General features: G+C 36.7%; 2 protein-coding genes across 7 annotated transcripts in view; one reads left to right on the top strand and one right to left on the bottom strand.

Annotated features, from left to right (window-relative positions):
• The window catches only part of LOC129727360 (LIM domain transcription factor LMO4.1), an 81,754-nt gene that overhangs the window by 39,151 nt on the left and 19,873 nt on the right, over window positions 1-22,730 (bottom strand). The window lies entirely within an intron of this gene.
• LOC129727355 (uncharacterized) lies at window positions 6,901-9,887 on the top strand. Its single transcript, XM_055685124.1, has 3 exons — window positions 6,901-6,942; window positions 7,090-7,212; window positions 7,337-9,887. The coding sequence occupies exon 3, from the start codon at window positions 7,560-7,562 to the stop codon at window positions 9,633-9,635; it is 2,076 nt and encodes a 691-aa protein (XP_055541099.1). The 5' UTR covers window positions 6,901-6,942; window positions 7,090-7,212; window positions 7,337-7,559; the 3' UTR covers window positions 9,636-9,887.

Raw genomic sequence — 22,730 nt, 5'->3', positions numbered from 1 at the left:
TCCCTTTGAATTCTGTGTATAAAGTTTTCGTTTTTGCGGTGTAGCTACATTGCGGACTACATTTTGTCCTGAAGCTGTTCGTTTTAGCTCTCTACACTGTCCGAGAATCACACTTTTTCTGCCCCGGACAGCACATGAAAAAAATTGCGTGTATCTTGAAAACACCAACAACAAAAACAAACGTTGTCAAATGCAATACGAAAAAAATTACAGCTGAGTGTAGTGTTGTATAGCTGTATGTTATCAAGCTGCACGATCGGTGTAGGTGCCGTCGCGAAAACGAAAACGACACTAGTTAGTGCAAAGAAAAAATGGCAGACGAGCGAACGAAAATTTTTTTGTGCCTACAAAAATTGGATCATTTGGTTGCAGTTTTCGAAGCTGCAGCTCTGACAACTGATGATTTTCACTACCTTTCCGAAAACAAAAACGAATTGATGATTCTGCTCCCCGTCTTGCGAGACAGGATAGATTTCTGTAAAGCTCTACGAACCCTTACCGCGGATAAGGCGACGCAGGCAGATTTGGAGACGCCTCTCAGTCATCGTGAGGTAAGTCCATCATCTTTATCACCGGGCAAAAGTTTCATTATATATATATATATATATATATATATATATATATATATATATATATATATATATATATATATATATATATATATATATATATATATATATATATATATATATATATATATATATATATATATATATATATATATATATATATATATATATTCAAAAGATAGGCACAAGGATTATAACATATGATTAAATCTATTTTATTGCAGACGCTCATAGAGATCTGCAAGAGGTATGAATCCGGGCAAAAATTTTTAGAGATATATAACGTAGACAAGAACAAAATTTACACTGCAAACTGCAGAAAACTTATACGGGAAGCTATGGTGGAACACTTTTTTCGTTTAGGCAAAGGCCATATAAGCGGTGATACATTCACCAAAATGACAACAATAATCACGACAGAACTTCCAAAAGAAGATGCCAGAACTTGGTACGTCCCTTCGTTCAAAAAAAAAGCTGCCAGTGGGTTGCTCTATACCCGGTACAGGTATGTACAAAGGACAGATAAACGCTTTGCCTGCAACAAAACCGAAACCGAATCAAACCAAGACACTGACGACCAACCGACCGTTGATGAATGGATGCTTTTAGGGGAATCGGATCAAAACTCTTGTCTTGGTGAGTTAAATTTTAATTTATTATGCAACTTGGTCGACTAAAAGTAATTTTTTAGCTGCTAAAATGTTATTGAAAGATTTGGGTATTAACCGTAAAGACGAGATTTATGAGGCCTGGGTCAAAAGCTATAACATTAGAAGACACGAAGCATTGACTGGAAAGTTGGATTTCGGAGAATGGGAAATATTAGGCCATTACGAGGACATCTTATCCTTAGTAAGTTATATGTTCTAGGAATACATGTAAATATAAATACGGCAAAAGAAACACAGTTAGAATTGGGTTTTATAACGTTACCAGGTTTTATATATCATCTAGAAGAGCGTGATTTGTAAAAAAATTATATCGTTGTCCTTCGGTTCTTAAATCACGTTTTAAAACTGTTAAAAATTCATTGAATTACAGTTCGCCCAGATACCAACTGTCATTCAACACATTTCAAGCGATTCTTTATACCTCATTTGTAAATTAAAGGAAACGATGAAATAATTTCCCCAATTATGTTTTGCTCAGAAAATTACACTTTTTTAGATGAAATATGAAAATCAAGAATCCGTATATAGCTTAAGAATCCAGTTGTTTTCGCTTTCAGATCAATTTTGATTTTAAACTCATACACGCCGATGCGAAAAATTTATACGATATGACTCCAAAATATGTTAAACGAATCAAATCTATATATTCCGAATATGATTCCTTTTTATGCGAAGATAAAAATGTGATGATGACTGTGTCTGAGGTCCTAGCAGGCACCTGTAATTTTGTTAAAATTTTCCAAATTCTTCAATCATTTATATCTTTCTAATAAACTTTTGTTTTAGATACCGAATGTTTTTTGGCGTTTTTTTCGCTACCTCTAATACTGCGACAATTTTTTATAACAAGAGGTCCAAAAAAAATCAAACCGACGTTACGTGACTGCCGGAACAGTTTCATAACGTATATCGAAGTAAGTGTGATATACTCCGATATACAGTATATATACACATATACTGTATGACGTGATTGTACAACTCTTACTTTTAAAATTACAGAGCGAAGCCAAAGTAACAGAGACTATAGCTGAACGCCGCATGGTTGCTAGAGCAAGGGGCACCACTATCCAGCCATACATCATTGCAATAGGTTTTAATTTAAATAGCATAGATACTTTCGTAGTTATTCTAGACAACATCAAGTTCAAATGTACAAGCATCATTGCTTCCATAGACCTGCTTTTTAAACTGTACATAGTTTTCCACCTTAAATATCCATCAGAATGTGACTCCGTTTTAAAATTCCTCCAAATTTATTTTTACAATATACACTACTGTGACGAAAGAATTGATTCGAATGTGTTGGCATTCCTAACGGATATTGATAGAGAAAACAGTTAATTTTTTTTTTGATTTTTAGTTTTAGTTTTTAGTTATTGTTACTAATGTAAATAAAAAATTGCAGGAAAACATTTCGAACGGTTTCATTTTTAATATCGCATATTATCGCCGAATATTTTTCACGTAACATAACATTGAACACGCAATCACAACATTAACAATAGAGCTTCTACAAACACTTCCACCAAAAACCAAACGTACCACTCGAGAATTATAAACGGGACTACCATGTTAAAACGCATAATATATTGTGTTTTATTTTCCAATAATTATACATAGTTTTGAACATACACTATTTATACAATGACAATAGTTACAAAGCATTTATTCACATAAACGATGTCAATAAAATTAAAAATAATAGAAACAAACTTCTTCTGTAACGATTGCAAAATAGTTTCATCTTTCACTGGCTCAGAAGTTAGCTTATTTATTTATTCACGAATTGAGCTCGAAAAAGGTAAACATCACAGTTTTTCTATCCTCATATTGCTTGTAGAATAACACCAGAGGCTTGGAACCAGACAACGTAGTTGTAAGCGACATGATTGTCACACGACACTCGGATTCAAATATCGACAGCGTTAGTTTTCTCCTTATCCAACAGCAACAGAGGCTTTCGATGTTTCTACCGCAATATCTTCGGTTCAATTTGGTCCAGTGAGTGACCTCAACTCGCAGCGGACCGCGTATCAGCTTTCAGAAGGTAGCAACATTAACTTTTTTTTAAAATCCGAAGACCTACGGCTCCGAGAACACGTTCCTTGCGTTTTTTTTCGCATATTTAGCTTAATACACAACACATAAAAAAAACACAGTACACACAGTTGTACAGTACGGAGTACAGAAAAAATATTCATGTATTGAACTTGATTAATTTAATTCACTCGCTAGAAAAACAAGACGGGTCTATTAGAAGATAAACAAACCTGCAGTCAAACCCTTGTGGTTGCCAGACTTGTTTGCAACCGAATACTGTTAAGAGTTATACACTGAAAGAAATCGACACGACATTATAAAAGGTTTTGCACTTGAATTCGCCCTACTGATCAAAACATATAGAATTCATATTGCCCCTTGCATGACTATTTGGACTTCTGTGATAATCATTCATTGCCCAATTTTTTATTTCGCTCTATCAAATTGACACCTCAGTAGCGCAGTGGCAGTTTTTTGGGTTCATTTGTTCGTTTTGTTTTTCATTTGCAACATTAAGTATATATTTTTGAACAGCTTTAGTTAGGTTGAATATCAAAACAAAACTAAGTGTTACATGATTGATTGGGTGATACTGAGTATCGATACTTTTTCAATTATCATAGTATCGATACCAGACATCACGGTTTCAAGTATACTTTATTATTATTGTCCTCTCACAAAAAAAATAGAATTCAGGGTATTTTCAAGAAAAAGAAGAAGCAACACCCGCAACTGACAGACATCTCAAACATGGGTAAAAATGTGCTGTAAAAAATAGCACTCGATACACGTTCAACTGGGGATAATGAAATGTTCATAATTGAAATACGAAAATATCCGAATAAGTTTTATTCTCTACACCTCATTAGTTAATTATGGTCTATTTGTTTGTTTCTTAGGTTTTCGTTTGTCTTGATCGAGTAAAGAATATCATATTCATCATCAAAAGCATGCCAAACCAAACCAACCAAAAAGTGGGTACCAGAATCAATGAGTGGTAGATGAAAAATTCACTCACAATTGGGTTGTTTAGCTATATCAGTTTTTTATATCATCTGAAAGATCTGCATTTTCTAAGAAAGAACGTGATTTGAAAAAATTTTCTATCGTTGTCCTTCGCTTTTTAAATCACGATTTAAAACTGCTCGAAATCTGCTCGAAATCGCTACAATGACAGTTCGCCCATATACCAACTGTCATTGTAGCGATTTACAGCGAATTTTTATTCTTCATTTAAAAATCGGAGGATAATGATAATAAATCGGAGGATAATGATAATGTTTTAAAAAATCACGTTTTGCTCAGAAAATTACACTCTTTCAGATAATATATAAAAATCGGAAATCCGTGAATAGCTCAACAACCCAATTGCTTCACATCTTATGCTAGAATTTTTATTTCAGTCAAGTACTAATCGTAATTTTTGAGGATAATACAAATATAGGGATACCATCCGTCCTGATTTAGCAGGACATGTCCTGATTTTGAGATCATATTTGGGCGTCCTGATTTATTTCTCATATTCTAGCATTTGTCCTGATTTTCATAAGACATGCAATTATCTTCAATCACCAAGCTCATATTTCAAGGCTTAAGTCGGTAAGTTTTAAACAGAAACGTGAATGTTGCCGGATATTAGAAATTGTTGGAGATTGCCAAGTATTTTTTTTTTATTTCTTCGAATTCGTCGCTGGTAAAAATAAAAACAAAAGGACATTTTTCTCCGATAAAATTCTTAAAGTTACATTTTATGAGGTAAAATTGTAAAATTTGAAGTGATGACCGTTTTGCGGGCTGAAGAAATAAAGGGGCCTATTACAGTCAACGAGGTGAGCAGCGAGTTACTCGCCTGACCAATTTAGATATAACAGATGGTGAATCGGCTGGATCACCGACGAGTAGCTCGTCTGCGAAATTGCTCCACTCAGCTGTCACCAGCAAAGTTTCACTCGCGTTTCCTAATACAACATTTTGCTCGTCAGTGACTCTAGGCGAGGCAAATTGCTCGCCTCGTTTCTTGTAATCAGGAAAAATCTATAATGTTTCTTGTAAATCAGGAAAAATCTATAATGCAGCATTGAAATATCAGGGAGATCAGATATTAAACCTGTCTATCTTGATACATGTTCAATAATGTGAATAATTCAGATAAATCTCGATACCTGACCACACAACGCTCACTGCGTAAATTATTTCTTTGGTTAAGCCTGAGTAAAGTGAATAGTGTTAAACATTTGACAATTTTTATATTAATTTTAACAGTTTACGTGTGCTGAATTCTTTGGGGACATACAAATTCCTAAAACTTCAAAGTTGCTTGATAAAATTGGATCGTTCGAGATACATGTTGAGTAAATTAACAACCGAAAAGCATTTTGAAGTGCAAGTCACATACCCCCAGTTTGAACCAGAACAAAAATAATTTGGATCAAATTTGTGCCGAAAAAATGGATGTCCTGATTTGTACCTCTGACCAGATGGTATCCCTATACAAATATAGCAAAATTTTTCATTAACAATTCACCAAATTTTAGGCTACGAAGCTTTGCTATTCCATTATTGTTTTCGTCTATTCCTGAAAAGCAATCCGGCTGCTACCGATCTTGTTCGAGATACCAATGGATATAGATACTATCGGTTGTTCAGTGGAGGATGAGAGCGTGTTACACGCGAATGTAGACATAATAAGCAAGGAGGATTAAATTGATAGTGCTGGGGAAGCTACGACTGGCGGAAACACTTGGGAAGAACATGTTCCTCCTAATAAGCACGGCCATGGAACTAAACCAAGTGATTGTAAGCATATTTCGCATGATCACCACCCGAAACTGTAAAAAAGTGAGGTTATTTTTTGTATGCAATGATCTATAACGACCATGAAACAAAATTGATTTTTATGCGGGAGAATTAAACGACTACGGGTTTAACTAGTTTTTTGGCAACCGTTTTTTACTTTTGGACCGAGCCATTGGCATCCCTATACCGAGTAACAGTGAATGATCATGAACTCATGTGATGGGCTCAAATTAATTTGTGCCCACTGTCAGCAGTATGATAAAGAAGTATGAAAAGAGGCGATGATAGGCTATCTCGTTTACACATATGTTGAGATGTTAGCCCTTGAAACATGGTGCGATGCCATAGGCGTGTTTTAGACTGACTGTGCCGGGGAGCCAGAGTACGTTAATAGCCACAGGACGCATTATTCATAAACGTGCTAACAATATTTGAATTTGATTTTTTTCTTTTTTCATGGACTGGTGATAGAAGTTTCATGTTGTTTTAGGCGATAAGAAAGTTTCAGGCGAAAATGAAAAATAATTGTTCAATGTTCAGAAGCAGCTTTGAAAAATTATCCTCTAAATTACCCTTCATACGGGAGCTACATTAGTAGCGGGTATCGTATTGATATGATAGGTTCAAAATGGGAGGGCAGCATTGTTATCAGAGATAATTAATAAAGTGTAAAACCGGCTTTGTCTAATTATTGTAACCGCCCAAATAAATGTTGAACTTGTGCGTGTAATGGAGGGGCAATAATGCTTGCTTAGGTACCAGAATAAAATCAGGTAAACTTCGACCTGGCAGAAAAATATTACGGATTATTAAATACATACCCACTTTCAAACCGTAGTGCAATGAATCTCCTCTTTCTAATGTAGGTAGGTAATAAGTTTACACTTGTTTATTTTAGTGTAGGTAGGTTTTGTTCATAGACATACACTTGCTTATAAACTGTAATTTGTTTTAAAAATAGTTAGTACTGCTCATGAACTGGTGTTACAATTTTCCATTTCCAATATAAAAAGATAAATCAAAATGTTTGCGTGTCCTGTTTGCAAGGATCGGTTTTCCGAAAAAACATATTATCTGGAACACCTGAAAAGTCATGGATCGACTGTTCAACAATACGTGTGCAATTGTTTTATGAGGTAATAAACGAAAGTATTTAAACTTATTTTTTAATAAATTGTAAAATTTGTGTCTACGAAAAAAAAACAAACTGCTTGTGTATATCCAAAGTAACTTTTATCGATTATTTCAATTCTACAACAGGTTTGACGTTTTCAGCAGCTTCAAGCGACATTTTCTACGTTGTCAATAACTCAATAGTGTGCCTTTCGATGAATGTACTGCCGGAACCTCACAAGATATACGAGGATGTGAGGGCGGAACCGTACTTATCCCTAATACGACTAGTTTAGAACTAGCGCTTCTAGAACCTGAGAGAGTAATTACTGAACCTGAGAAAGACATCGTGAACACAATAGAAGAAGAAATGTTAAAACTTGTATTACGATTCATGTCCGACAGCGTATTAAGTAGGAAAAAGGCACTTGATTTCGTTAACGATATAAATAGGTTTTCTTGTACTTTGTTAGCTGGCATTAAAAGCAACTTAAAAACATTTGTTAAACCAGAGTCGCAAGCTGATTTTGACAAAATATTACAACAATTGATTGAAAAGTTCTCTTTAAAGACTGAAGACCAAGTGCAAACATTTTTAAAAACCAAAAATTTGTTTAAGGATCCTAGTGTAGAGATTGTGCATAACCAACTAGAACATGTTACACATCTGAACCAGAGAGTAATTGGCCACAAGAAACAAAAAGTGATAATGCCATGCGTTCAGACATCTATCAAACAATTTTTCGAAAGAGACAACCTGTTGAATCTCACTATCAAGAACATGAACCAGCTCAACCATGACAAAAGCGGTAAAATAAGTAATTATATTCAAGGATCCTCTTGGAAGAAAAAAATTGAAGAGTTGGGGAAAGATAACTTGTATATTCCATTTTTTTTATACAATGATGATTTCGATTCGGACAATTCTTTGGGAGCACATAAAGGAAAAAACTCTCAGTGCGGGTTCTATTTATCCTGTCCAGTTATTCCTAATAGATTCAAAGGAAAGCTCAACAGCTTTATTCCTGTTATGTTCATCAACTCAAAAGTTAAAAAAATTCGACCACAACGTGTTTTTCGCGAATTAATTAAGAAAATGATCCTCTTACAGAGGGAAGGAATTGAAATTACTGATAGCCACAACACAACTCGAATATATCCGGTGTTGTGTATGTTCACTGGTGACAATTTATCTCTAAATTATATCGGAGGATTTACTACAAGTTTTAGTTCCAATCATTATTGCCGTTGGTGTTTGTCTTCAAAAAGTGAAATGCAAGAAATGATTTCAGAAGATGAAACATCGCTCAGGAATATGAACAATTATTTGAATGATGTTAAGAAAAGCAACATGAAAGAAACGGGAATTAAATTTCGATGCCCATTTATAGATTTACCAGCGTTTGATATTATTAACGCATTGAATTTTGATCCCATGCATGATTTAGGCGAAGGTATACTACCTTATACGGTTGCACTTGTGTTAGCAAAACTTCTCACGGATTATGGATCCGAAAGTTTTTCATTAGAAGTCATTAACAGCCGAAAAAATTTGTTCGACTACGGGTTATACAAGATGAATAATATACCAGAAGACATAACCCGGTCAAATTTAAACGAAGAAATGCTGAAAATGTCGTCCTGCGAAATGTTTACATTTGTTGATTTTTTACCAATGATGATCGGTGATTTAATTCAAATAGGAGACAAGACGTGGAAATACTTTTTAAAGCTTCGGAAACTTGTTGGCTTTGTATATAAACCATCTTACTCAAAAGAAGAGATAAATGAGTTGAAAAACATGATCTATCACCATCACAAAATGTTTATGGATATTTTTGGAAAAACGTTGAAGCCAAAAATGCATCACCTATTACATTATCCTACTGCTATAGTTCGCAATGGACCACTAAAATCAACTGATGGTAGGCGAGGTGAGAGCAAAAACCGCGAAATAAAACAGTACGCTAGAGTTAATTTCAACAGAAAGCAGTTAAGTTTATCGATAGTAAAAAAAGAGATTTACAAAAGCTCATATTACTCCTTTTTAAAATATACTGAGCATCATTTTTCATTGATCAAATCCAAATATGTATACATACATCAATTGAATCTCAATACTACAATGTTCTCAAGGAATGAACTATGTGAAACTTCAACATCGGGAACATTTGATGATTTGAAAATAAATACAAAAACTTGTTTTAAAATTGTCGAAACTTTTGTAAAAGTGCAATATCTTGTTGTGGTCAACGGTATAATTTATGCGGTAGTAGAACATCTTGATGTGGAATGTTTTTCAGACCATATGGTATGTTACTTTATAAAACCACATGGAAGTAATTTAACCACTGTTTTTGACTTAAGGCTTCTTGACAATTTTCCACAGACATTGCACAAATTGAGCAACGGAAAGCTTGGTCTTGTTGAGCCTGAGTATATGTAAATATGTTTTCAAGTTAAATTTAGGAAATAAGTTATATCACAAATTATTAAAACAATATATATCAAACAGTATTTATACTTTTTTTATGATCTTAACCCTGTGCAAAGTCCATAAAAATCTACCTTCAACACAATATAACGCTTATAATAAACCGGAACATCGAAATTACAGACGGTGTAAGATGTAAAATGAAAATAGTAAAACATATGCTAACCCTTCTACTTTCGTACGCTGGTATACGATCAATCTGACGTGCACTTTGTCTACTTTTGCTTGTAAGTTGTCTGTAATTCGCGTTTCAGATGCAATCAGCAATAACAAATAAATGAAAAAGCAATGATGTAATTTAAAATTTAGAATAATCATGTAACATAACCATTTCATATTCAATCCTATACTGGCATCAAATACACTATTCGATTTATAACTACACTTTCTGAACATTTTTGTAAAATCATATTACACTAAAGTCGCTTTTTACGCGGGAGATACGTGCCGCGTAAATTGGGTTGTTTAGCTATTCACGGATTTCCGATTTTTATATATCATCTGAAAGAGTGTAATTTTTTTGAGCAAAATGTGATTATTTAAAACTTTATATCATTATCCTTCGATTTTTAAATAAAGAATTAAAATTCGCTCCAAATCGCTACAATGACAGTTGGTATATCGGCGAAATTTTCAACAAATATCATCAAGTATATCGATCTACCGTAAATCAGCAGGTAATCAATTCCGTTTGCCGATGTATTCAACCGGAATATAGAATGGAGCATACGCAGGCGGAAACACAACTTGTATTTTCAAACTGCACAAATATTCAACAATTGCTCAATGTAAATAAATGTGTGCCCCGTTCATAACCCACACTGAGTGATATCTTGTGATATCCAAAGTTGAATAATATGACGCCATGGTAAAATTTGCCATAGATACAATTACTTCAGTTGAAGGGTCTTTTTCATTATCTTTAGCTGCAGGAGTGTCAGACTTTGCCGAAATTGACAACGTATGATACAAATTTAAACGTTTGTTCTTGTTACATTCTGAATCACTGTAATTCTTTTATCTGCAACTTGTTTCAAAATGTTTTACTTAGACTTTGTAAAAGATCTTATGTAAAAAAAATATCGTTGATTGAATTTCACTATGAAATTAAAAAATCGATCGCTTGATTCTAAAACCAACAGCACGATTTCTTACAGTCATAATGGATTTGGTAGCTGCGGTTGTCATTTGCGGATCTACCACCGCCGACCGATTCTAATTTTTTACCGCCCAGGCAATATGTAATGATATAAAAATTATGCATGTACATAAGTTGTAACTTATAAAATTCTCAAGTGTTTTTCTCTCAGTGTATGCTACGCTGTTTTTCCTGTTAACTGCCAACACTGGATTTACTTTTCAGTGTACTCATACACCCTGCTTTTATGTCATCTTGTAAACATGCCTTGATTTGACAGCTCTGTTGGTGTTCTGAACGTTCATTGTTGCCGGAAAGTTAATTTTCGCTGATGCCAGTCAGTGGAACCAAACGCATATGAATAAAATCAACGAAATCATAGTTGAATGCATTTTTTTAACACAAACAATATCTTTTTAATTGTTATTAACTCAATGTTGTTTTTGAATGATCTTGTTCATGGGATTGAATCGATCAGGTAAAATTCTTATTCAGCTAATAGTGAACAAATTATCAGTATTGATTACTGGTTACACTGCGTCGACGAAAGCAGCCTTCTGGAAAAACATTATCAATACCAGTACAAATCAACATGTCGATACTAACACCAGTTGAAATTTTTCAAGTGTAGTAGTTTGAAGCGGCCAAATACATAGAAAAAACGCTAGAGCATTTTTTGCGTTATACCAAACACGCAATCATTGTACTGGTTGCAAACCACATCAACAATTGCACTGAAAACGCACAATTTTGTACTGGTTTCGCACCATCCAACTTTTGCGTGTAACTTTTGTTAGTTGCATTTTACACGAAAATATTGTTCGGAGGAATTGTTAGGAAACTCAAAACACACATTTTTGGTAAAGGCCATATATCTCCAGGACTTTTCTTTACAAAGTTATATCATATTTTAGCTTATTTTTTCGAATATTTCAAAAACGTATAGGTTAAAAAAGGACAAGTGGAATCATGATGTCAATACTTTTCCTTGAAGTTAAGCTGAAGTACTATAAACTCCTTTAGGTTCCATTTGTCCCAATCCACTCATATTAGAGTATGGCGAGCATATGTTACAGCAGGTTTTCATATATCACAAATATCAACTTTTTTGTGTTAAGAGATAGAGGAATGGTTTATTCGGCAAAGTTTTAGAACGTGCAAAAATCTGAATCTTTGCTGAACAAATGAAATTCCTATCTTCATTGAGTACAGAGTTACAGCGTATATTCTATGAAAGTTACTTAAAAGTTAGTTTTTTGTACTTAACTTTTGTTAGTTACATTTTACAAGAAAACATTGTTCTAAAGAAGCATTTGGGCATACAAAACATACGTTTTTGTTGAAGACCACACATCTCTAGGACTTTTCCTTTCAAAGTTATAGCACATTTCAGCATATTTTTTCGATAAATTTAACAACAGATAGAATAAAGATTAAGTGAATTGGGACGCATGGAACTTATAACAGTTCTGAGCACTTGAGCTAAACTTCGAGAAAAAGTATTACAATATGATTCTACTTGCCCCTTTTTACTTTATACGTTCTTAAAGTTATCGAAAAAATATGCTAAAGCATGCTATAAATTTGTAAGGAAAGGTCCTGGAGATATGTGGTCTTCAACAAAAACGTGTGTTTTGTATGCTTAAACGCTTCTTTAGAACAACGTTTTCTTATAACATGTATCTAACAAAAATTAAGTGCAAAAAATTAACTTTTAAGTAACTTTTACAAAAAATACTCTGTAACTCTGTGCCCAATGAAGATAGGAATTTTGTTTGTTCAGCAAAGATTCATATTCTTGCACGTTCTAAAACTTTGCCGAATTAACCATTCCTCTATCTCCTAACACAAAAAAGTTAGTATTTTTGATATATGAAAACCTACTGTAACATATGCTCGCCGTACTCTAATATGGGTGGATTGGGACAAATGGAACTTAAAGCTTAACTCAGCTTAACTTCAAGAAAAAGTATTGACATCATGATTCCACTTGCCCCTTTTTGACCCATACGTTTTTGAAATATTCGAAAAAATAAGCTAAAATATGATATAACTTTGTTAAAAAAAAGTCCTGGAGATATATGGCCTTTAGCAAAAATATGTATTTTGTGTGCCCCAACAATTCCTCTGACAAAAATGCAACTGACAAAAAACTAACTTTTAAGTACGTTCCATGTTATATACTTTATAACTTTATACCAAAAAAGATAGGGTTTTCATTTGTTCAACAAAGTTTTATATTTTTGAATCTTCTACAACTTTGCTGAATAAACTATTCTTCTATCTCTTAACAAAAAAAAGTTAGTTTTTTTTATTTTTAGTATAGTAAACTTCTCATACTTTTTGACAATTTGCGATAGTGCGGGTCATTCATACAAACAATTGTTCCGAAGATTTTATTAAGCTAGAATGAAAGTGAAAGGCGCTATGGAATTAAGTTCCACTATTTGTCTTATTGGACCACTGTACAGCGGTATGTACGAAACTATTCAAACAAAAAATTTCGATACGTTTTACTAACAATGCTGAATTCATTGTAGAAAATTCAAAACACATATTTAAAAAGAATGTACCGTCTAAAAAAAGATGGTTATAGCTTGACGTCACAGCAAAATTCAAACTTGATACTCATGTCTACCACTAAGTAAACGCTGGCTCGAACAGATTTTTTCTCGAGTCGCACATCGGTAATATGAAATACGCAACAGTTGCACTCTTAATGTCTGCCTCCATCCAACTCGAGAACAATTTGGTTGTCTACCCTCCAAACACACTCGGTAATTTTGTTTAATTCTCGGTCACTGCAGTGACGTGCGGGATGGTTCGCATTTTGTTGTTATTTCATTAGCAATTCCAATGATTTTAAGAACTTTATCAACTACTAAATATTTCATAACAGCTAGTTGATACACGGACGCTTCAGCAGTTTTCTTGTACATCGTACTAAATTGCCACGCGTACTTAGGGTTCATATGCTAGTAATGGACCCCTTAGTAGATGTATTGCATAATTCAGATGTAAACGGCTCGAATTCTTAATATTTTTGAAGCAGTATTCTTATATTTGGTTAAAATATGGAGTCTTTTACCTAATCTAATTAAAAATTCTTTGGTCAAGTTCCATTTTTATTGCCAATTATCAATAACTATTACCGATCTTAAAGTGCGCATAATGGACCCTATTTCCTATTATGGACCCGGGTTCACTATGCGTATAGTGGACCCGGGTCCATAATACGCATATTATTGCTACAGCGATTTAGAACTTCTGAAGTGACCTAGTGTAGGTTGTAGGTCTTGTTGCGTGTAACATTCGCTCATACTAGAAATTTTCCAAACACCCCCAAAATCTGAAGTTATGGTCAAAATACGGTTTTTTGGACCTCAGAGCTTACAACTTTTTTTAACTCAGTCATTTCTGGACCGATTTTCAATACTTGGAAGTTGAAAAATTGCGTGAAAAAGTAAAAAAAAATTTAGATTTAAATCTGTAAATATTCGAAAAACTTTGTTTATCCCATTTCCAAAACTGCTAAAATATTGAAAATCGGTCAAGATATGACTGAGTTAAAAAAATTGTATGCGCTGAATGGCAAAACAATTTTGACCATAACTTCAAATTTTAGAGGTGTTTGGAAACTTCTAGTTTGAGCGAATGTTACACTCAACAAGATCTCCAACCTACACTAGGCCACTTAAGAAGTTCTTGCATTTTTTCTCCATTTGTAGCACCGTGAAATAATTGTGCGATAAAGGCCAAAAATACTGGTTTTCATAAAAAATATATAGCTCAGCTAAATATTCACCGATTTTCACAAAACCACTTTTGTTTGATTCGTCATTGAATATACTTCCAAAATTTTAATGTATTTGTAGTATCTTTCTCACAAAAACAGGTGGCAAATTTCAAGTTTAGTTGAAAAACTGCGTCAAAAAGTCTAAAAATAAGATTTAAACTCAAATAACTCAACATGTTCCAGTGAAATTATTACAAATCCGTACATATTTCTCTTTCAAAAACTGCTAAAATATTGAAAAACGGTCCAGAAATGACTGAGTAAAAAAAAAGTATGCACTGAGGTCCAAAAAATCGTATTTTGATCATAACTTCAGATTCTGGGGGTATTTGGAAAATTTCTAGTATGAGCGAATGTCACACTCAACAAGACCTACAACTTACACTAATTCACTTCAGAAGTTCTTGCATTTTTTTTTCATTTGTAGCCCAGTGTTATGATATTTGGTCATGAAATGTTGTTTTCTTTTATTAGTACCAAGGTTCATTAGTCATCATCCCAAATATAAATTCTGAGAACCTCAATTTCAAATACATTTACACATTTTTTAAAGTTTTTTGTTGAAAGGATTTTGATGGTTTAGTTTTAAAAATAGCCAAAAGAGCTAAAGCAGAAAATGGTTTTGGAGGCCAAAATTATTGAATTCATAGACAACGGTTTTGTTTGTTTGAATTTCAAACAGCATTCGGGCGCGGTGGGCCACGATGCTGATTTAACGAGCCTATCGTCGTATGTTGGAATCCCGGCTCGGTTTAGACTGTTAGTGTCAGTAGAATCGTTGCGCTAACCCCGCAATTATTGTGTTCAATAACAGTTGGCCGTGAAGCTTGTGTATACTAAACAGAAGATCGAGTTCCGATAGCGAAATGTAGCACCCAAGGTTTTAGCTTAGTTGGAGGGCCCTCCCTTGATTTTTCAGTCCTAGTTTCAAGGCTATACTCTACGGTATCGTGGGAGCTCATGCAGCCTATATGTTTCTTTTATCGGAACGTGATTCTGGATCGCTAAAATACACTGTTGCACATCTTATTTCGTGTAATTACACTCACACTTATCGGTATTCCCCATTTTGCTTACGAATATTCACTTCAACGCACACGCAAACTACAGATTTTGTTTATAAATGAACAGAAATGAAGGGTTGTCAAATACGCAACATAGTAACCTGAATTATGCCTTTGATAGACCCTCAGTGAATAAGTGTTATTTAATTTTTTGACGTTTTTTGACTATACTGGGATGCATTCTGTAAAATTGGAAATGAAACTGGCAAATGTTGCGTCAGATTTCAAACGTTAATAACAGCATAACCACATGATGGATAACAATAACCAATATGTTGTTGGATAGATAAAATGTGTAACATTTTTTAAAATGCTAGTTATCATTATTACTTCACTGCTCAACGGTGAAAATTGATAAAAAGTTACAGGGAAACTTACGCGAACTATGAACCAATTACATGCGAGCATTTCTAGCACAGACGACGTGAATGGACACCATCCGTTCCCCGTGATATTCTCTGTATCAATATCGATATAAAAATTGACAGAGTCTGCCCCGTCCCAATAGGTCAATTTATTTTTGCTTGCATGAGCTTAGAATAAAATGATGTCTTGATGGTAAAAGTTTTCCGAAAAGTTTGAAACAATCTCCATTCTTGAACAATTTCTAAACCTACATTCCAAACCTCATAAAAACTGATGTCTTGAAAGAAAACATGCCGGTGAAAGCAGCAGCACCAGTGGAGTAAAGAACAGCAGGTCTCTCTTCGTCTATGATTGCAGCGGTACTCTTCTATTCGTACATTTCAGCGGTACACTTCTATTCGTACTGCAGCGGTACTATTAAAATTGCACTAATACACTTTTGTGCGTACATTTCTATTCGTGTGCAATCGAGAAAAAACAGCAATGCTGCTGTTGATGGTGATTGAAAGTTTATCTTATAAATACGATTACCATTAACTATTGAACAAGAATTGTAAATTTTGCAACGGATATTTATTCAATTTTATCTTCGATATTCACTAAATAATCGTGACCGGATAGTATCGAAAGACTAAATTCCACATAAACACATTTATAGAAGAGTAAAAGCATGCGAATGCTAAATTTTGGTTTATTTACTAAGATTCATTAGAATCTCCTGTTACATTACCAAATGGTTAGATGATATATTATTATTCAAAGCTTTACTATAATGAACGTATGTATATTAGCAGTCTTCGTAATACAGCGAATGTTGTTGTAGGTAAATGAAAAAAATTGTCAAGCAAAAAACAAAAATGGAATTGTTGATTGTTATGGTTTTTTTGCTGGAACCTGTTAATAATTTTGTTAGACATATCTTCTTATGTTTGCCAGATAATTAACCTTCGTAAGAGCTTCTATATTATTTTAAAAGTAAGAACCATATCATAGATTTGGTTTAATCAGAGTCAAATAAGACAAAACCATTCATTATGATAACGTAAGTATTATTGGATTTGGTTTCCGAGGATATAGAGTTAATTCTGACTTTGACGCATTACGAGAAATTTTTGGAGCTTTTTCAACAAGAATGATATGCTTGTGCCTTGGCAAATACATTTTTTTTTTATTCTCGCTTATTTTCCGTCGGTCTAGTTCCGCCACTGTTGTGGCCAATCATCGACGCCCAGGGAGGCGACTCCACACCCAGGACCCTAACTCACGACCCGTTTATTAACGGACCGGCGCCAACGGCTTTACTTCCTCATGCGATAGAAGGCGTGATCCCAGAGATTTTTCGCCTCAGAAAATCTCCCGGTGTCGGCTAGGATTGAATCTAGACCAGTTGGGTTGGTTGTGAGTGGATCACGCCACCTCACAACTATCGACACCTATGTCGGCGGTGGGATTCGAACCCAGGCGTCGAGCGTGATTGGCGGAGACGTTACCAACCACACTAGACCCCCGCTCTCTTGGCAAATATATGTTTTTTGCACAAAAGAATACTACAGGCTAATACTAATATCGCCAAATATATACGATATTCTTTTGAGTGTTGTTGAATATATTTCAAAAAACTGATTTCCAGGGGAGGCAGACAATAAAAATACGTACAGTCGCTGAGCAAACACCTTGATTCTGTCTGCAGGTTCCGTATATTTTGTAACAAAAAATCCCCCAATCACAGTGTTTAGTCCCACGTCACCATTTCATACAACCCTAGGGCTGTATACCTTGCAGTATTTCTTCGTTTTAAAGGTTTTCAAAGTAAAATTTAGTATTAGTGTTTGGTATTAACATGTTCAAGATCATATTTGTAACACACAATTCGCTTGGAAAACAATAGAATATAATTTCATTCTGTGCCGAACACGCATCAGTACTGGACGTGTTTGGTGATCGGTCCGATAGAGTATAAAACAAAAGACGTGTGAACAAGTGTTGGCATTGTTTGCCTGGTCAAGTGAAATAAATCCGGGTTCAAGGTCGTGCCTTTGTGCAACTGTTTCGCATCGTGACTGCCAGCTGGTGCGTAAGCCGATTTGGCTGCTGGCTGGATTGTGCTACAGCAGTGGACGAGACACAAACGAGGAAAAAGAAGAAGCCATCAGTGTCAGCGAGTTGTATCGCTGTGTGGAGTGATCTCACACCTGGCTCGCTGCTGGTGGCTGTTTGGTGCTGCTGTATTGGTGCTGCTGGCTGTAACGGCTGCTACTTCGAACGATCGGACAACCAACCTTACTGGAAGGGAGAAATAAAAAGGTACGTGTTCTTGTCAGCGCTAGTGCGCTAGACTTAGCGCGATGGATGTAGATCCCTCGCCTCCCGCGCCACCATCCCCGAACCCCTCTGACCCTGACCCTTCTGTTACCCCCTCCCCTGTTCATTCTTCAGTCCCCCCTCGCCCCAGGCTTTACCCAGACGGAGCCCAGGGCAGCTATACTGTTTATTTTCGGCCAAAGGCAGGACCGAAATCGAAAAAGTTGAACCTCTTGCAGATTTCTAAAGACCTGACGAAGGAGTACAAGGGCGTGACCGAAATTTCCAAGGTCCGGCCTAACAAGCTCCGTGTCGTGGTCGGTAACCTGAAAGAGGCCAACGATATAGCTTGCTCTGAGCTCTTCACACGCGAGTATCGCGTTTACATACCCGCACGAGACGTGGAGATCGACGGTGTCATAACCGATTCGAGTCTGTCCGTCGAGTGTATACTGCAAAGTGCCAAAGGGTGCTTTAAGAACAAAACGTGTCCCGAAGTAAAGGTGCTCGACTGCAAGCAATTGCGGTCAGCATCGATCATCGGTGGCAAAACAGTATACACTCCGTCAGACTCGTTTCGAGTTACGTTCGCCGGGTCTGCACTACCAAGCCACGTCTCGATCCACCGGGTTCGTCTCCCTGTGAGGCTCTACGTGCCCCGCGTCATGAACTGCCTGAATTGCAAGCAGTTAGGCCATACAGCCGCCTACTGCTGCAATAAGGCACGTTGTGGCAAGTGTGGGGAGTCTCATGCGGAAGATTCTTGCAGTGTTAACGCTGAAAAGTGTATTCACTGCGGAGAAAATCTGCATGAGCTCTCGACATGTGCGGTGTACATGCAGCGCAGGGATAAAATAAAACGGTCTCTCAAAGAGCGTTCAAAGCGTTCCTACGCTGACATGCTGAAGAAGACCGTTACCACTTCTCCCGTTACTTCGAACCCCTTCGATCTGTTGTCCTCTGATGAAACCGATTCTGACGATTCACCAGCGGGAGCATCTTACGCCAATCCTGGGGAGTCTAGAAAGAGGAAAAAAATTTCCTCTCCTAAACTTCCCAGAAAAGGTCCTAAGATTTCTCAAAGTGAAATGAAAGTTACAAACAAACCAAACAGTGCTGCGGAAAAACCGAAGCAAACTCCTCCTGGGCTGGCAAATTTAAAGTCCCAGAAGGAGTTCCCAGCACTGCCAGGAACATCTAAAACCCCAGTTGCTCCTTTTACACTCCCAGTCGATGAAACAAACTCTGGATTAGTGAAATTTTCTGACATTGTGGACTGGATTTTTGAAACTTTCAATGTACCCGATCCAATTAAAATTTTTCTTACAGCATTCCTCCCAACAGTTAGATCATTTTTGAAGCAGTTGACTGCCCAATGGCCTCTCCTTGCAGCGATTGTATCCTTCGATGCCTAATTCAACTGCGTATATGAAGGATTCTATCTCTGTCTTACAGTGGAATTGTAGAAGTATTTTACCAAAAATTGATTCGTTTAAAGTTTTGATAAATAAAAACAAATGCGATGCATTTTCCCTTTGTGAAACTTGGCTTACTTCAAATATTGATCTCAACTTCCATGATTTTAATATTATTCGCCTTGATCGAGACACCCCATATGGAGGAGTACTTTTAGGGATTAAAAAGTGCTATTCTTTCTATCGTATTAACCTCCCCTCGATTCCAGGCATCGAAGTTGTCGCATGTCAAATGACAATACAAGGTAAAGAGCTTTGTATTGCCTCAATATATATTCCCCCCAGAGCACAGGTTGGGCAACGGCTGCTCTTTGATTTAATAGAACTTCTTCCCTCGCCACGTTTGATTTTGGGAGACTTCAACTCTCATGGCGTGGCTTGGGGTTCCCCATACAATGATAACCGCTCCTCTTTAATCTATAACCTTTGCGATGACTTCGACATGACTATTTTAAACAACGGTGAAATGACACGTATCCCGAAACCTCCAGCGCGCCCAAGCGCTTTGGATCTATCCTTATGTTCGACGTCGCTACGGTTGGATTGCACATGGAAGGTAATCCTCGATCCTCACGGTAGCGACCATCTGCCTATTCTTATTTCAATTACTAACGGGTCAACTCGCATGCGACCAATTGACATTCCGTATGACCTCACACGAAATGTCGATTGGAAGTTATACGAGGAAATGATTTCAAAAGCGGTCGAGTCGATTCAACATCATTCACCACTTGAAGAATACAACCTCCTCGCGGGCTTGATTCTCGACGCCGCGTTGCAAGCCCAAACGAAGAAATATCCCGGCGTAACGATCAAAGAACGGCCTCCCACTCCGTGGTGGGACCAAGAGTGCTCCGATGTCTACACGCAAAGATCCGACGCGTTTAAGGCCTACCAGACGGGAGGTATACCTGGCGACTATTTACGGTATTCGGAGCTTGATACCAAGCTTAAAAGCTTGGCTAAAGCAAAGAAACGTGGATATTGGCGTCGGTTCGTGAACGAGACGTCGAGGGAGACATCGATGAGCACTCTTTGGAACACAGCCCGAAGAATGCGGAATCGCGTAACGGTCAACGAAAGCGAGGAGTCTTCAAGTAGGTGGATATTTGATTTTGCCAGGAAAGTATGTCCGGACTCTGTTCCTGCGCAAAATATTGTTCGCGATGCGTCTCCGGGCCACGACGCGATAGAATCACCTTTTACGATGGCAGAATTTTCAGTTGCCCTCCTGTCCTGTAACAATAACGCGCCTGGATTAGATAGAATCAAATTCAACTTGTTGAAGAATCTACCCGGCAATGCCAAGAGGCGCTTGTTGAACTTGTTCAATAAGTTCCTGGAGCAAAACACTGTACCGCAGGATTGGAGGCAAGTGAAGGTGATCGCCATCCAAAAACCAGGGAAACCAGCTTCTAATCACAACTCTTATAGGCCGATTGCAATGCTATCCTGTATCCGGAAATTGATGGAAAAATGATACTCCGTCGTTTAGACCACTGGGTCGAATCAAATGGTCTACTATCAGAAACTCAATTTGGCTTCCGCCGTGCCAAAGGGACGAATGATTGTCTTGCGTTGCTTTCAACAGATATTCAGCTGGCGTATGCTCGTAAAGAACAAATGGCGTCTGCGTTCTTGGACATTAAGGGGGCTTTTGATTCCGTTTCTATTGACATTCTTTCGGGTAAACTTCACCGACAAGGATTTTCTCCAATTTTGAACATTTTTTTGCACAATTTGTTGTCCGAAAAGCACATGCATTTTACGCATGGCGATTTGGCAACTTTTCGCATTAGCTACATGGGTCTTCCCCAGGGCTCATGTTTAAGCCCCCTTCTTTACAACTTTTATGTAAATGACATCGACGAATGTCTGGCAAATTCATGCACGATAAGACAACTTGCAGACGACAGTGTAATCTCTGTTACAGGAGCCAAAGCTGCCGATTTGCAAGGACCATTGCAAGATACCTTGGACAATTTGTCTGCTTGGGCTTTACAGCTAGGTATCGAATTCTCTCCGGAGAAGACTGAGATAGTAGTTTTTTCTAGGAAGCATGAACCTGCTCAGCTTCAAACACAATTAATGGGTAAAACGATTTCTCAGGTTTTGGTACACAAATATCTTGGTGTCTGGTTCGACTCTAAAGGCACCTGGGGTTGTCACGTGAGGTATCTGATGAAAAAATGTCAACAAAGAGTGAATTTTCTTCGTACAATAACCGGACAATGGTGGGGAGCCCATCCAGGAGACCTTATAAGGCTTTACCAAACAACGATATTGTCTGTTATTGAATACGGGTGTTTCTGCTTCCGCTCCGCAGCAAACACACATTTGATCAAACTGGAGCGAATACAATATCGTTGTTTGCGTATCGCCTTAGGTTGCATGCAGTCGACCCATACGATGAGTTTGGAGGTTTTAGCTGGAGTACTACCATTGAAAAACCGCTTCTGGAGCCTATCTTCTCGTATTCTAATCAAATGTGAGGTCTTGAACCGTCCCGTGATTGAAAATTTTGAAAGGTTAATCGAACTTCATTCTCAAACCCGTTTTATGACATTGTATTTCAATCACATGTCCCAAAATATTAACCCTTCTTCGAATATTCCAAATCGTGTCGACTTATCAAATACTTCTGATTCTACTGTGTTTTTCGATACATCCATGATAGAAGAAACTGGATCCCGGAATCCCGGATCATTTACGCGTGCAGCAGATCCCTAAAATTTTTTCCAATAAATATCGAAACATCAACTGCGACAATATGTACTACACTGACGGATCACTTCTTGATGGGTCCACTGGCTTCGGTATCTTCAATAACAATTTAACCGTCTCCCATAAGCTCGATAATCCTGCTTCTGTTTACGTCGCAGAATTAGCTGCAATTCAGTACACCCT

Source organism: Wyeomyia smithii, chromosome 1 (assembly GCF_029784165.1).
Source record: "Wyeomyia smithii strain HCP4-BCI-WySm-NY-G18 chromosome 1, ASM2978416v1, whole genome shotgun sequence".
Classification (NCBI taxonomy): Eukaryota; Metazoa; Arthropoda; class Insecta; order Diptera; family Culicidae; genus Wyeomyia; species Wyeomyia smithii.
Note: the sequence above shows the minus strand (reverse complement) of the source record. Positions and strands in the feature narration are given on the sequence as shown.

Excerpts from the sequence above, each read along its gene's own strand:
- LOC129727355 (XM_055685124.1), top strand. The coding sequence starts at position 7,560 with ATGTTAAAACTTGTATTACGATTCATGTCCGACAGCGTATTAAGTAGG.